The sequence below is a fragment of the Monomorium pharaonis genome, chromosome 8 (genome assembly GCF_013373865.1).
Source record: "Monomorium pharaonis isolate MP-MQ-018 chromosome 8, ASM1337386v2, whole genome shotgun sequence".
NCBI lineage: Eukaryota > Metazoa > Arthropoda > Insecta > Hymenoptera > Formicidae > Monomorium > Monomorium pharaonis.
The window spans coordinates 18,006,219-18,024,285 of NC_050474.1; the positions used below are offsets into that span (position 1 = coordinate 18,006,219).

An 18,067-nucleotide genomic window follows, 5' to 3' on the forward strand; every position below is an offset into this window, starting at 1 on the left:
TAGAGGAGAAAGGGATGAGAAAAAGAGTCATGAAAGACGTAAAAATCAAGTTTTGATTTCGTTCAGTTTGATTTCGTTCGATTTCTGCGATGTACATACACGTACTTTCTACCGTGAAAACAGGGGGTTATTTTTCGTCAGAAAAATAATTGAAGAGGACAATTTACAAGGCCAAGGATTTGTGTTACGAATGCAACAAACTACTCATATAGAAAAATGGACAAAGTGTTATGGCAAAAATTCTTCTCTCTCCTTTCTATTAATATATAATATATATATATATATATATATATATATATATATATATGTACGTATATATTGTGTATCTATATATTTATAGTTTTTTCCATTTTCAATCATTTTTTTCCCATGAAATTCGTATCAATACCTATCACGGCTTTTTCGACGGTCGTTGCAAACACTCTCGTCGTCGTATCGAATTTCCCTATATTTAAGGCTCTCGAGATCGCACGCGACGATTGTGACATGCTACTTAGCGTGTCGTAGCTGTATACATAAAAACACAATGGTAATATTCATAAATTATATTATTTTAAAGTTTATTTTAATCAACATCGCATGAGATGAAAAAAATACCAAGATTTAAATCGCTGCTTTTTAACGAACTTGATTTAAAATAATTTATATGGAAAAATGAATATCGCTGATAATGAAATTCGATACGTTTTACTTCTATAGGACTTGTTTACTTGATCTAAAATCTAAAGCTTAATATAATATTATATATATAATACAATATGTAAAAACAATGTGTAGACTTTGTATTTTTGAAAATTGATGATCAAAGCTTTCGCAGCAACTTTCGAATGCGGATTTGTACATGCCGTGTATTAGTAACTCGTTGTAACGAGTTGCGAGAATTGGCTTGCTTCTTGAAACTTTATTTCAAACGAATAAGCACGTAAGGTCAGCGACGACGATTCGTGTTACGACATTGTTGTTCAAACGATGATTGTTCGTATTATTCGCTAAGTAGCTGATGTAAAAAGTTGTAATATCGTATTTATTAATAATAATCTGCTACACAATATGAATTACGAAAGGAATTGTCACAAAGAATGAAATTGCGATTTTAAAAGCGAAAGTAAAATTTTTAGAACTTGCTCTAAAAGAAAAAGCTCGAATATCTGCAGCAGCAAACAACCAAACAATCTACAACCGACCCATCCCATATGCTCCCAAGAGAGGAGAACGCAGAAAGAAGAAATAAATAAAAACTTTATTCAACAAATCATTTATAATTTGTAAACCTTTATATCTAGAATCTAGATATAAAACACATATATACGATAATTAGAATAGACCGTGTAAATCTGGAAAAAAAAAAAAACACGGATAGAATCAGAGATAAAATTAAGGAAGCCTTTAATATCAAAAATGCTAAAGTCTCGCCTAAAATATCATCTTACTCTATCAGGGCAATAAAAAATGATTTAAGTTATTGTGTTACTGAGAACTTTGATATTATTATTTCGAGTGAACAGTGGAAAAGTATTATGCCTATACAAAAACTTTATAATAAAAGGTATAGACACGTCTTACAAAGCAACTGGACAGATGTCGTAAGAGAAAAAGTATGGCTGCAGAAAAAGTTCAGTTGTACGATATTATTTAAGAAGCATGATGTCAGTCTGTCTTATTCAGCAAAATATTATTTATCTATTTATGGTACTTGTAAAGAATGTAACGCGTTTATATTAGGTACGATAATGCGTAAGCCATGCAATAATGTCAATGTAAAAATACATTTTACCGCTTTCAATGTAAAAGAAAAGAATCATTCATATGAAAGAAAGCGCCAATTGAGAGGTCAACGTCATAACATTTTAACAAAGCCTTTAATTGAAAGAAAAACGTCACTATCGATAATAAGATTATCAAACTTGTGCATTTGATGCAGTACTGCATTTATTTACAGACATACCAAGTTGCAAGAAAACTATTAAATGTTGTTGTACTTCTTCACGAACAAGACAAACTGTTGAACTAAATTTAAATGTAAACGAAAATGAAATTGATATATGCTTATATAAATCCAGAAGACGAAATAAGAAAGAAGAGAGAAATTGCGATTTTAAAAGCGAAAGTAAAATTTTTAGAACAACTTGCTCTAAAAGAAAAAGCTCGAATATCTGCAGCAGCAAACAACCAAACAATCTACAACCGACCCATCCCATGTGCTCCCAAGAGAGGAGAACGTAGAGAGAAGAAATAAATAAAAACTTTATTCAACAAATCATTTATAATTTGTAAACCTTTATATCTAGAATCTAAATATAAAACACATATATACGATAATCAATCAAAATAGACCGTGTAAATCTGAAAAAAACACGGATAGATTCAGAGATAAAATTAAGGAAGTTTACTAAACTTTTTGAACTTTAATATCAAAAATGCTAAAGTCTCGCCTAAAATATCATCTTACTCTATCGGGGCAATAAAAAATGATTCAAGTTATCGTGTTTCTGAGGAATTTGATATTATTATTTCGAGTGAACAGTGGAAAAGTATTATGCCTATACAAAAACTTTATAATAAAAGGTATAGAAACGTCTTACAAAGAAACTGACAAAGGTGTCAGAATATGCCGTATCCCTAACAGCAGAACGAAACAAAACCCTTAACAGAATTTACGCTGGAGCAAAATCAAACCAACTAATGATATTTGTAAAAATGAGAAGCCTCATGACCCTATCAAAAAAGATATTTAAAAGAACAAGATCAAATTATAAATACCTCAAGTTAAGATGGAAAGCCTTTTGCGTTACTCCATCAACTCAGTAATGTTGGTACAAATCTATTACGAGATAGTTGACAAAAGAAGAATCTCGTTTGGCCGGATCATCCGCCAAAGATTTTATTCAATTATTGAAGGAAAAAAGCGCCAAGTTTTGTGTCTTATAAACGTGAATGCCAAGATTGGCCAAAGGTGAAAAAGTACAGATAGTAATGGCCGTGTTTGAAAGATGAAATTTGGACCGGAGAACTTGCAAGAGTTCCGTCATATCACGTATCATCTCGTCGCAAGTAGCGTTGCTGTAAACATCAACCGAACCAAGCAAAAAATCACAACACGATTCGAAATAGTAGTAATATGTCTTTATAGTAGACAACAAAAGATCACGATAAGTAGTGATGAGTCAGAAAAAATGAAAGCTAAATTGTGTGCTCGGGTAGAGAAAGATAGAGTTAAAGTAAATTATTATTTTATTTTAGAAGTGCAGTTTATTTTTATGTAACAAAGTAATATTTTTCATTTTGTTTAACAGATCGAAACTCTTGAAGCAAATGTAAATTTATTGAAAAAACCGATAATAGAAGATAAGAAATTATTCTTTTTATTAAAAGAACAACACATGTTCTTGGATTATATGATTCGAGATCAAATGTGTCTTTAATCAATTCAACAATTTTAAAACTGAAAAATGATAATCCAAATGAGTCAAAAAGCGTGACATTATGTTAAATATTATATTTTATAATATCAATATTAAGGTATCTTCATATTATTTCATCCTTATGGGTACAGACAAACAAATAAAAGAAAAAGAAATGGAAGTTTTAAAAGCAAAAGTGCAAGTTCTGAAGCAGCAACTTGCTGCTTCAGAAGCACGACTATCAAAAATGGAAGTGCATCTTCTGGAGCAGCAACTTGCTGCTACAGATATCACTCCATTGCCCGGACCGTCAGGGTCGCAAGTTCCGAGATCAGAGGACATGAAGATAGAAGGTATTTTACAAAATTTATAGATCTTGTTATTAATTATAGACCTCTGTAAAGGCTTGTTAATATTAAAACTATTAAATTATTACTTGTTAATTTAATTTCTATTATGTATTAATGCTACAAAAATTACACCCGGACCATTAGGGTTACAGGCGCCGGGACACGTGGGCTCAACGGCCACGTTAAGAGAGGAACAAAATCGTAAATAGAAAAATTTTATTTAATAAATTATTTAAATAAATTTTTATTAAGTAATGTTACTTTTTTATTTATTTTTACAGCGAAATGGTGGGAGAAAAGCCGCCACAGCCGTGGACATCGCGGCCGAGCAACAGGCCACAGCAAAGTCAGCAGCAACAAGCGTCGCAAGAAAGTTCACAAATCCTACCTGCGACCATTCCTTAAGTATATTTAAATACCAAATGAGTTCCCTTATTAGATTATGCAATAAAAAAAAAAAAAATTCTTGCTAGAGGCTAGAAAAACAATCGACACTGGTACTTTAATAGATATTATTGCAGTTGGTTTGCCGGACTTTGTAGCCGATAAAATTGATAGAGAAAATTTAGAAGCGACCAAAGATCTTTTTAAAGAAGTTGGAAAATTAGAACACCTAGTGAATAAAACGAAAACTTATGAAAGAAAGAACCACTCAAACTGTGAACAAAAAGAAGAACAAAAGCCATTCACAATATGTGAAAAACTAGTAAAAAACAATAATTTATATTTATTTTTTTTCCCAGATTTTTGCAATTTATTACGTAAGTTTCAATTAAATAAGTTTAATAATTAAATAATTAAGTATTTACCTAATTATATTAGTAATTAAGTTTTTATTTACTTAATTACATTAGTAATTAAGATTTTAATTTTGAGTTATCGTTCAATGTTACTCCTATATTCTGATTGTAAAATTACTGTGTGTGGATAAAAAACTGTTGTGACCCAATAATGCTCGGGTGCCGTGCGCCTGTAAAACACGGATGCAGTGCACTTGTCAAGATCGAGTGCAGTGCGCCTATAATGTAATCACCTATTCTTATATATATAATTATTTATAGACTCAAATGTATAATAAAATTAAATTACTAGAAATCCTTTTGCATCCGGACTCATTCAAGATTCATTAATAATCATACTTGTTAATTTTGCCGAAAAATACAACCGAACAATTTTGTTAGAAAACCCAGATCATTAAAAGATGTTAAGCAATAGAAAGCAGTAGAGTTTAGAAATTCTTTATTATATCAGGACCCATTGTATTGAGACATGTATTAAAGCAAGATATATATCTTCATTTTCTCACACTACACATAGCTGTCACAATTCTTATACGTCCAAATTTGAATGAGAAACTAATAAATTTTGCTAAATCTTTTCTTAATCATTTTGTCATGTTATTTGAAATTTTATATGGTAAACAATATATGTCGCATTACATACATAACTTATTATATTTATGTTCTGACGTAAGGTCTGACATATGGTCCATTAGATAAGTTTAGTGCTTTCTACTTTGAAAACTACATAAGTTCGATCAAAAAACGACTTTCCATGAATTTGCATTACTATTAATTATAAAGAAAATATTTTTTAATTAATTTGTTTTGAAAGTTGATTTTATATTTCAACGAAGACTGTATATTAATCGTTTATTTATAAGTTATGTATATATATAAGATGTGACATATAAATTTTTATTTAGAACCAAAGAAAGGCGAGAAGTGGAGACCATGCGGCGACTATCGCGCATTGAATGCACGAACGAATCCCAGACCGTTACCCCGTACGCCACATTGAAAATTTTACGCAAACATTGCAAGGATGTAAAATTTTCACGACCATCGATCTACTACGCGCGTACCACCAGATACCGGTTGCGAAAGAAGACATACCGAAGACCGCTTTAAAAAGTTTTAAAAAAAATTTTAATTTTGTCGTGATTAGTTGGAAAATGATAATTATATATCTTGAATTCAAGAGATTCCAAATGACAATTGTTCATATTTTTGTATTGTTTGCCAAAAAACGTTTTCTTGCAATTCACGCGTTTCTAAGCACGCCGAATCAGAGATTTATTTAAAAAATATGTTGAATAATTCAGCTAAAGAAACAACTAAGAAATTTAACAAAAGGAAATTTTGCTATTCATGGCTTGAAAATAAACAATTAAAGCTACAGCTAGTAAAAATCCCAAATTATCCATTTCATTGTTTTTGCTCTTTTTGCAATTAAACATTTCGATGTGGTCTCGATGCGCTTAAGCGGAATTGTGACACAAAGAAACATATTTCTGAGTGTCAGAAAAGAAATTTAAATAGACTTGATAAAGAATCGACTATATATGTCTTTTGAGAATCGAAAAAAACCGCGGAAATAAAATTTGCAGCGTTAATAGCCAAAAAAAAACATTCCTTTTCAAACGGCAGAATTGATTTTCTTTCAAGACCTCGGGAAAGATCCAGAGGTCTTGCAAAATATGACGATGAATCGGAAAAAAACACCATAAATTATAGACAAACTTTTGTGTACTCGCGAACAGGAACAATTAGTTGATACTTAGACGCATAACAAATTTTCCATTTTTATTGATGAAACTTCAAATTAGTAATGATAAATAGATAAACATTTCTTGTCCGGTACGTCGATTCTCAAACTTATGATGTTCGAACAGAATTATTAGATTTTATTCATTTAGACGCGAGTGATTTTAGTGCTGCAAAATTATTCATAACTTTTAGAGACAAAATGTGAAAGAACCAAATTCCGTATAAGACATTAGCGACGTCTCATGATTCTCTCTATTATAATCTTGATTAAAATATGTGTTTATTTTAAACACAAAATCTTTATTTTCTTCTCCGTTTTATTAACGGCAGACGTTGACAAAATTGTCCGTAAGTATTTACTTTAATTATAAGATATTTTTTATAATTTAATTTTTTTATTTTATGAACTTAAAAGTCCCAGTTTCATTTCAACAACCCTCGTAATAATAATAAAGAAAAATACATACATGTATTTATAAATATATACTTGTATTTAGATGCTTTTGTTTTTTTTTTATATAGTATTTGTGACTAATATGTTGCTATTTTTTTAGAAACCAAAATACAATTTTAAAAACTACAAACACTGAACAACTTTCAATCTTAAATATTGCAACGAGAGTATACTGATACAAACAAAAAACATGTAATTAGAAGGATGTATTTATATGAATGATTGAACTATCATTTATTTTTTATAAATTTGCCGAAAAAGAAAAAACAAACCAAAAAAATAAGAAACTATATTAAACATGAATTTGTGTAAAAAAAATCTCGAGCTCACATATTTTATACGTTTACAAGAAGCAGCAATTACTGAAAGGAAAAAAAAAATTAAAAAATATGCTGCTATCAATGACTATGTCATCGAGTTCCTAATTAATTATAAAGCCCAACAACACCTCGCTTCCTCAAACGCGTTAAACGTGTCGACAACACCGGAGACCATCGTTTACGTTCTAGAAAATACACAAAAACAACGTTAGATAAGTGGGAAGCCACTCTCAAAAGAACCGATTTTCCAAAACAGGATCAAATACACGAATTTTTGTAAAAATAGCTGTCTGTGCTTCGACAACTCAGGGTGTTGCTATCCCTAAGCGAAATCGTAGATTTATAATCAAAGCCAATCAATATTCAATAACTATTATAAAGTGTAAACTGTTAACGAATGTGTGACAAACTAAAGTAAAACAAACGATATATTTGTAATAATTAAAAAATAAACATTAGTGAACTGAATCACAGTACGAGTATTAATTTATTGACAATGACACGAAACACAGATTAGTGCAGTTTTTTGATGTCTCCATCAACTATAACAATATATAACGGCGATGATTTCTGACACTTCAAGATCTTGATTCACAAATTAACTTTGGAAGTTGTTTAGCACTAAAAGAAATTTATAATTTCGGCACGGTTGACGACTTATAATGAGATTAAATTATTAACAAATCAATAATGTAGATTATTCTGACAATTAAATTAATGTTCTTATTTTGGTACAGCTTCTAACCGCAATATTTTAAAATTATATGGGAGAAAAAAACCCTTTGATCAATACAAATTCCCTATCAGTGCAAGACGTTTTTATTACTTTCTTTAAAATGACTCCTCGTGCTGCAATATCTAATTCTAAAATTATATAAACTTTAATTAACCTGAAATTTGAGACAATCAAACAAGTCAACTAAAATCTAAATTTAATTCAATTTGGAGAGACATGCGCAACAGGAGACAATCGAATAAAACCTGTTATATTATACTTTTATGTGTGTCTTTCAAGATTGGCATGACATTTTCAAAACATATAAAAACATAAAAAATGTGACTAATTTCAATAATTTTAATGACTTTAGAAAAGAAAATATGAGATTCTAAGTGAAACGGATGATAGATATTTCTGACTTGTATCATGAGAGTGATAGTAGTTGCTTCAACAATTTTGAATGGAATACGCAACATCTATGTAAAGATAAAAAAACTCGATTCAATATTGCTTTATCAAAAGAAATGGTTAAATATTAAGCCAGAGAAAAAAGTCAAAAATTGAGAAAAAATTTATTACTCTTTGAATTATTACTATTCTTCGTCTGATCTAAATAAGTATATATTAAATGAAACTATTTTTGAATTAGTCAATGGGTACAAAATACAATCAAACGCTATATGTACATTTGATTGCAGTTCACAATGCGCAATGTGTAAAAGCATCTCGGTCAACAATTGCAAGATAATAATGTCCAACATTAAAAGTTTATTACCACGGAAGAATGTCAATATTCATGCTTTAAAAGACTAATCTATTCCTTCCAATCGGGTGTTACGAAAATATAATTAATTATATCTTAAAGATAATAATTCTTCACCTAGAAATGGGTGTAAATAGCGCATGCACGTTGCAACGCAAACGTCAAAATTTTTTACGCAAAAACTTTAACCCGTTTATATTTTGACAACTAATGAAAAATATTGACGCTTAATAAAAACTATTCTATTCCTTCCAAACGGTGTTACGAAGATATAAACGAATTAAATGTTTGAAGATAATAATACTTTAATTAGAAATGCGTAACGGCGTGTGCACGTTGCAACGCAAACGCCTAATTTTTTTACGAAAAATCTTTAATCCGTTTATATTTCGACAACTAATAATAAAATAGTGACGCTTAATAAAAACTATTCTATTTCGTCCAAACGGTGTTACGATGATATAAACAAATTAAATCTTTAAAGATAATTCTTCAATTAGAAATGCGTTACAGCGCATACAAGTTGCAACGCAAACGCCGAAATTTTTACGCACAATCTTCAATCCGTTTATATTTCGACAACGGATAAAAAATAGTGACGCTTAATAAAAACTATTCTATTCCTTCCAAACCGTGTTACAAAAATATAAACGAATTGAATGTTCATAGATAATTCTTCACTCAGAAATGCGTGTAAATAGCGCATGCACGTTGCAACGCAAACGTCGAACTTTTTTACGCAAAAACTTCAATCCGTTTATATTTTGACAACTAATAAAAAATAGTGAAGCTTAATAAAAACTGTTCTATTCCTTCCAAACGGTGTTACGAAGATATAAACGAATTATACGTTAAAAAAAATGATTTTTCAATTAGAAATGCGTAACAACGTATACACGTTGCAACGCAATTGCCTCATTTTACGCAAAATCTTTAATCCGTTTATATTTCGACAACGAATAAAAAATAGTGACGCTTAATAAAAACTATTCAATTCCTTCCAAACGGTGTTACAAAAATATAAACGAATTGAATGTTCATAGATAATGATTGTTCAATTAGAAATGCGTTACGGCGCATGCAAATTGCAACGCAAACACCGAAATTTTTACGCACAATCTTTAATCCGTTTATATTTCAACAGCGAATAAAAAATATTGACGGTTATAATATTAACTATTGTATTCGTTCTAATCGGTGTTACAAAGATGTAAACGCGGACTCCTTTAAGATAATATTTCTTTAATTATAAACGTATAAAGGCGCATACAGAATGTCCGCAAGCTGTTCCTTCCTATAACAATTCCGAACGTTAAAATTTTATCGTCGTATTTCACAGATAAACACCACGCCTGGGTATACTATGACGTTGAAAATATAAATATCGCTCTGTGATACTCATACAAGACAGCAGTTAAACGGACCTTGGCGCAGGTGCGCAATGCGGCTGTTAACTTTCCGTAAGAAAAAGTGAAAACCGTTGAGCTTTGTGGCGTGATCCTGTGACACAAATAGCTGTCGTTTTACTGGTTACCGCAAAAATTATTACGAGAACATTCCCTCACTTGTCGAGGAAACGATGATGCGTTGAAGCTCGAGTTTCGAAGTCGTGGTCACAATTTCGGTGGAGTAAATTTTAGTTGAGCTCTAACTCATAAAGCCACGTTGTAATTGTACGACTAATGACGACCTTGCAAATACCAACAATACTGTATGATGCACCGACAACGCGTCTACGCGTATGTCATTAAAATCCCATAGCGGTGACTGCCAATAATGCGACGGGTGTCGACGCGGCTGTGTTCATGCCGTTATAATTCCGCGGCAATGATTGCCCAAATTGAAACGGGCGTCGATGCGGCTGTGTTGATGCCGTTATGATCCCGCGACAATGACTGCCCAAATTAAGACGGGCGTCGATACGGTTGTGTTGATGCCGGTATAATCCTGCGGCAATGACTGCCCAAATTGAGAGGGGCATCGATATGGCTGTGTTGAGGCCGGTATGATGCCGCGGCAATGACTGCCCAAATTGAAACGGGCGTCGATGCGGCTGTGTTGATGCCGTTATGATCCCGCGACAATGACTGCCCAAATTAAGACGGGCGTCGATACGGTTGTGTTGATGCCGGTATAATCCCGCGGCAATGATTGCCCAAATTAAGACGGGCGTCGATACGGCTGTGTTGATATCGGTATGATGCCGCGGCAATGACTGCCCAAATTGAGAGGGGCATCGATATGGCTGTGTTGAGGCCGGTATGATGCCGCGGCAATGACTGCCCAAATTGAGAAGGGCGTCAATACGGTTGTGTTAATGCTGTTATAATCCCGCGGCAATGATTGCCCAAATTAAGACGGGCGTCGATAAGGCTATGGTGATTCCGATTATGGTCCTACGGCACTGACTGCCCAAATTAAGACGGGCGTCGATACGGCTGTGTTGATATCGGTATGATGCCGCGGCAATGACTGCCCAAATTGAGACGGGCGTCGATACGGTTGTGTTAATGCTGTTATAATCCTGCGGCAATGATTGCCCAAATTAAGACGGGCGTCGATAAGGCTATGGTGATGCCGATGATGGTCCTACGGCACTGACTGCCCAAATTAAGACGGGCGTCGATAAGGCTATGGTGATTCCGATTATGGTCCTACGGCACTGACTGCCCAAATCGAGAGGGGCGTCGATACGGCTGTGTTGGTACCGGTATGATCCCGCGGCAATGACTGCCCAAATTAAGACGAACGTCGATACGGCTGTGTTGATGCCGTTATAATCCCGCGGCAGTGACTGCCCAAACTGAGACGGGCGTCGATGAAGCTATGGTGATGCCGATGATGATCTTACGGCACTGACTGTCTAAACTGAGACGGGCGTTGATGCGGCTATGTTGATGCCGGTAATTATCTCGCAATACTGACTGCACAAATTGAGACCAACATCGATGCAGCTATGGTAACGCCGATGATGATCCGCTGGCACTGACTACCCAAACTCAGACAGGCGTCGAAACGGCTGTGTTAATGCTGATATGATCCCGCGGTAGTAACTGCCGAAACTGAGACTGGTGTCGATGCGACTATGATGCCAGTGATAATCTCGCGGCAGTGAATGCCCAAATTGAGACGGGCGTCGATGCGGCTGTGTTGATGCCGTTATGATCCCGCGGCAATGACTGCTTAAATTAAGACGGGCGGCGATATGACTGTGTTAATACCGGTATGATCCCGCGGCAGTGACTGCCCAAACTGAGACGAGCGTCGATGCGGCTGTGTTGATGCCGTTATGATCCCGCAGCAATGACTGCCCAAATTAAGACGGGCGTCGATACAACTGTGATGATGCCGCTATGATCCCGCGGTAGTGACGGCCCAAACTGAGACAAGCGTCGATGCGACTATGTTGATGCCGGTATAATCACGCGTACACATTGCAACGTGGATGCCAAAAATTTTCGCGCCAAGACTTTATTAATCGCTTATATCTCGACAATAAATAAAAAATATTAACGCTTAATAAAAACTTTCTATTCCTTCTAAAAGGTATTATAAAGAGATAAACGCATTAAATATTTAAAGATAGTAATTTTCAATTAGAAAGGCGTAACGACGCGTAGACATTGCAATTTAAACACTAAAATTATTCCTGCCAAAACTTTAACAGATTATATCTCCTAAAGCAATAAAAAATATCGCATAATCAAAACTATACCACTCCTTGTAATCGATATCAAAAATTAACATACTAAATCGTTATAGATTATAAATTTCAAACTAGGAAGACGTGACACGACGCATACGCATTGCAACGTAAACATCGCAATTTTTCTGTCGAAACTCTAATCGCTTATATTTCAAAAACCATTAAAAAATATTGTCGCCTAATAAGTATTTTATTCCCTGCAATCGTTAGAAATTAACGCACTAAATGGTTGTGGATAATAAACTTTCAAATAGGTCTATATTCATCTAACCTTCTTTATAAAAGATAAAAAAAGATAAAAAAAACTGTGTAAATTGGAAATTTACCAAAAGTTAAAGATTTTAATCATGGTACTTTACCGTATGAATTGATCATTCGATCAAATATAATTAATAACATTGAATGTTTTAATTTAAAAACCAAAATTAATGCACTGCAACCTAAATTAATCGAGATATTAGATTCTTGATTTTCTGGACGGTTTCCATTTTTCAAAATTGTACTGTCATCGAGCCGGCCGCCTAGAGAAGGCAGACGATTAGTGGTTAGAATTGGTAATTAAATTATAAATTCAACACTGTTATTTTAAGAGTGCTTACATATCAACGATTTTTGTTATGTGAAATCTGTGTTATCAATCTGAATTTATTTCATTATTTGAATTAATATCTTTATATATTACCAAGTCGTTCCGACTTATTGGAATTATGTGACATAAAAATTGTCTCTTGAATAAATTATGTGTTCCGAATATAACTTGTGTGCAAATTGTATAATATTATTACTTGTTAAATTATTTCTCAACTTCCTTTAGTAAACTTGTTCGCTGTTTTTTTAATCAATATTCCTTATTGCAGCAGTCCACTAATTTGACACGTACACTAAATACCTTCAAGTCTGTTAATTTATTTAGTTCATTCTCATAAGTTATCAAACATGCACTTTATTTTTATTCAACATTAAAATTTCTTTAGTATATCCAAGAAGTTGTAGATTATTTCCGTTTGCTTTGTCAATTTTAAGGCATACTAATAAAGTGAGTTAAAATTTTGTACGTATTTTATACGTATAAAATACGTATAAAATGCATTTTAGAATTAAATTATATATATATATATATATATTAAAGGATATATTAAAACTAATTTTGCTGAAATGCGCAAAATAAATCAAGTTATTGGATGTGGCTCAATAACTGATGGATTTCGTCTATGGCACAATCGTTATTCGAAGTTAATATGTTCCTTTCTCTACGTTCATTATTATTTCTAATTTTGCCATCATTTCGCATAAATTGTTTATATTTGTCTCTTGTCTTGGAATAATTCATGTTTTGCTTGCGAATAAGTCTATTGATATGAGAGATCTTAAAATCATTTATTTTAAGAACTTATTCGCCAAAATTATTCCAAGTTATCTCCAAACCATCTATAGTTCGCAAAAGCGCACGAAGACTCGCAAATCCTAATCTACAATAAGGAATAGATTCTCCGACGAGAATTTCGAATTCATCGTTTAGATCTTCAATTGCTATGCCACCTTTTTTTTTAAATTATGCACGACTTATAATCAATGCCACCGTTTCTTCCATTTCTATATCTTATTTATTAATTTTAATGTCTAATTATTAAACCAATCATTTTTTATTCTAAATCTGCTTCCAAAAAAGTTCAAAATTCTATACTTAAATGCGAGTAATTTAATACTATCACAAATCTCCACTTGTACGCGATGTATATATGTGATTGAAGAATTTAACTTTCGCAAGAGTTCTGCAGTCTTGCTACTGTGAATATTAGTTCAGGTATTAACGTCTGCACTAGCAAACAGTATATTTAAGTCTTATATCTATTAATTATGTATTTGATTCTGCGCAAAAGTGCTGCGCGCACGTATATAAGACTCGTATATGAGAAACACCAAATATTAAAAAACAACCAAAAATTCTATGAGAAGCTGTACAAAAAACGATATCCAGTACGATGGAAACGGCCCCGGGACAGAAAAACAGTCCTAAATGTAGAATCGGCGGAAATATCGGAAATTACAAGAAAAACTCAAAGCAGCGATAAGAAAATTGAAAAATAGGAAGAGCCGAGGCGAAAACAGAATTACGGCCGAAATGATTATAAAAGAAGACACAACTTGAAATGCGCTGTACATGTTGTATAATAAATACCTAGAAAACGGCCAAACTCCAGAATCATGGCAAAATGCCGAGGTCGTAGCATTGATCAAAAAAAGCGACCCAAAAACATTGAAAACTACTGTCCCATTAGTTCGCTCAGCATACTGTATAAATTGTTGATAAAAATAATTACCAAGCGTCTAACAAACCTATACCAACCAATAAAGCAAGCAAGCTTCCAGAGAGAATGTAGCACCGCAGACTATATATGTACACCATGCGATCATTGATTGAAAAATGTTCCAAGTACAATATACCCTTATGCCTGGTGTAATTTTATTGTTTCATTATCAAGCATCTTATAAACTTACTGCTAAATTTTTTTCTTTAAATCCACCCTGGCACTCCTTTCTTTGTAGATGATATAACAAGACCCGCTATGTTGCCATATTACAAAAACATAATAATTAAAAATACTTAGATATAAAAAATATAATAAACGAAGAGAAATCAAAAAATCATAATTTTACTTTAGAAGCTATTCGGTACAAATTATTAGAATTGTATCTACTATTCTTTAAGTTTACGAGTCATATCATCTCTCTTCTTCCATTTTCTTATATCACTCTTCAATTCTTTCATACTCATCTGAAAAATTACATATTCTATATATCTATTAACAATTTGAAAAACCTTTTACCAAAATTAAGCTGGTCCTATACTTTAAACTTCAAAGTGCGTATTCAAACAAAGCAAAATCAAATTTCTGGAATATGCAATATCGAAAGAAGGCACGCGACCTTTACCAAAAAAGTCCATGCTATTCAAGACTTTAAAAAGCTAGAAACAGTAAAGCAACTACGACAATTCTTGGGCACTTTAAATTTTTACAAAAGATTCATCCCGAGGATAGCCTAGCTCGAGGATCGAGCAACGCTTCACGACATTGTCATACCGACTTCCAATTTACTTCAGATATGTTAATGACAATTGACAGTTCCCAAAAATGACCTTAATAAACTTTTAAATATTTTTAACACAAAAAATGATAGATTAAAATTCCCACTTGAAGTTGAAGGCAACAGTACAAATTTTCTAAATGTAACTTTAATAGTAAAAGACAATCTAATTTTATGTAATTAAATTTAATAAATTAAAATTAGGTTTCTTTTAGAGAAAAAATATATATACGAGAAGAATTTTTGGCAACTGAAAAAATTTTTTTATGTCGTTAAGTTGAAAATCTATAATTTTTAAATCTTTATTACCCACACAGTTAGGGCTTTCAAATACCGGACTTTTTCAATATCGGTACTAATACTTACCACTCGAAAAATAATAGTTGTAAATTAATTGACGAGTTACAATACTCAAACCCGAGTTTCTTTTATGACGGCTATCCCTTTTCTTTTCTCTTTTCTATTATTGTAAAAACAATGTTGGGCGAACAGACGTAACATCTGTTTTGGCCTGCTAAATTCCATAGTTAAAGAAGAGGGGAGTGGACACGGGGATGGTCTTCGACCATTGTGATAAGAAATAATTGACAATAATGCAACAAAAATAAACGCAATAACCTCCTTATTGAAAAAACTTATTAGTAGTCACTTTCAGTCCGAATAAATCACCGACAATAAGTAAAATAATTTTTAAAAAAAAGTAAAAATAATATCAGTTACAGTTTAACGTAAACGCGATAATAAGGAAGAGCTCACTGATGAACTTAATAAAAATCAAAGAGCTCATTAATAAACTTAATTAGAACACAAAAACCGGACATAATTCTGCTAAATGAAACAAAACTTAATAATAAACATGTAATAACTTTCGAAAATAAAAATATAAGAGATGACAAAAATGACACACACATAGGGGGGAGAAAAACAGCCATAGTTATAAAAAAAATCAATCAAATATAAAGAAGATACTTGAACTAAAAAAAGTAAAAATATTAAAACACAATCGTTAAACTAAACACCGTGAACAACACAACTTTATATATAATAGCGGCATTTTTTAAAATTACATTATTACATTATTTGGTCTACGTCTACAGCAAGAGAATCTGCTGCTAAATAATTTTTTTGTAAATTTAATTTTTGTAACATATATAAACCGCGCCGACACATTTATCAGTTTTGAAACAGTTACTGGCTAGATACTATGATGCACTGAACTAACTCGATGTTGTAATACATCTGTAAGGTTTCCCACCTCTTTTCCAAATTACTGCGAATAATTTATTGCAAGAAATAATTCCTCAGCCAAGGTGATTAGTCCTGGCTAAGATATGTATTATTTTCCCAATAATTTATATACAGCTTTTGCGAAAAATAATATCTCAATTAGGATGGCCAGTTCTGACTCAGATATTAGTTTTCGCAATAATTATTTCCAATAATTTAAGAAAAGAAAGAAATCTTACAAATGCTTCTGAGTACCAATATCTAGCTAGTAATTGTTATTCAAGACTGAAAAAAGTAGCGCGTATTTCATAATGAACTGGAAATATTAAATTCACTGAAAAAATATTATGCAACAGTAACATTTATTGCAGGATAGACAACCTTATTTTTATCTTTATAACATTTTTGTAGCCCTGCTTCTGAATCGTTTCACAACGTATCTACAAAAATATGTGAATTATTTCCGACTGAGATTAAGTAAAATTTCATTATTTAGTTTTAAAATTTAATAATTAAAATTATAACAAGTGAATGAAATAATGTATATTTTGGAAAATATGTTATAGACTACATATGCGTACGAGCCGAGATGATCCAAATAAAAAAAAATATAAAATTAACTGATAAAGTAAAAAATCTGAAGTTTATGTTGAGGAGGTTCGGTGCAACTGTAACAGACATTTTGATTTTACGGACAATAATAAAAATGTGCCTAATAAGAGTACATCTATAATGTTCGAAAATCATTTAATGTAATAATTTCGCAACCGGACAGATGGCAGCATCCGCCGGGCGCCAAGGACAAAATTAACTAGGATCGGCGCATCGCGCACGCGCAGGCCTGACCGGCTCGGGAAGACGGGCTCTTTAGGTGGTAGTGTGCTATGGCTACCGTGCGTACGAACGCGGGATCGTGTATGCAGACAGCATTATTGTGTTTTCTCATTCCGTGGACATTCGACGCTCTCATTAATAATCAGAATACGAGTCAGCTCATTAGTAGTCGCATTAGTGAAAACTCGAGTGCATCAACACCGTCAGGTCAGACTCGCCACGTGCAGCGCAGGCCGGCGCCACGCGGATCACACGGCTCAAGGGGCATCAGCATCACCAGGCCGGTGCTCGATTAATACAATCGTCGACCCGAGCGAGTGAGAACAGTTAATCTCATAGTGAAAGACATTGTAAGCTCAATTCAGACTAAGCGCATGTACATTTTCATATTTAATAACCTCACTTCTGTGATACATCAGATTCTCTCTGATCACTGTGATATAATAATTAAAACATCTATATATTTACTCGTGAGCATTACTGCCGCAACGTCCTCTAACCCTGCTCCCATCCGTAGGGTTCCAGCGAATTATATTGCGACAATCGCAGACATATAAGTATTTAAATTTATTGATTTAAATAATGATTAATTATTGAGACATTTTTTATAGAATATTGATAAACTTTGCTAAATTATATTTAGTAAAAAAAGACGAAG

At 32.8% G+C, this 18,067-nt stretch overlaps 1 protein-coding gene across 1 annotated transcript; it reads right to left on the reverse strand.

Moving 5' to 3' along the window:
• Positions 1–359: 359 nt before the first annotated feature.
• Positions 360–13,810, reverse strand: LOC118646944 (the record flags this gene model as incomplete). Its single annotated transcript, XM_036290896.1, has 2 exons — positions 360–3,166; positions 13,660–13,810. Coding segments are annotated over 2 exons (432 nt in total), but the record flags the coding sequence as incomplete, so codon positions are not given.
• Between the last annotated feature and the right edge of the window lie 4,257 nt (positions 13,811–18,067).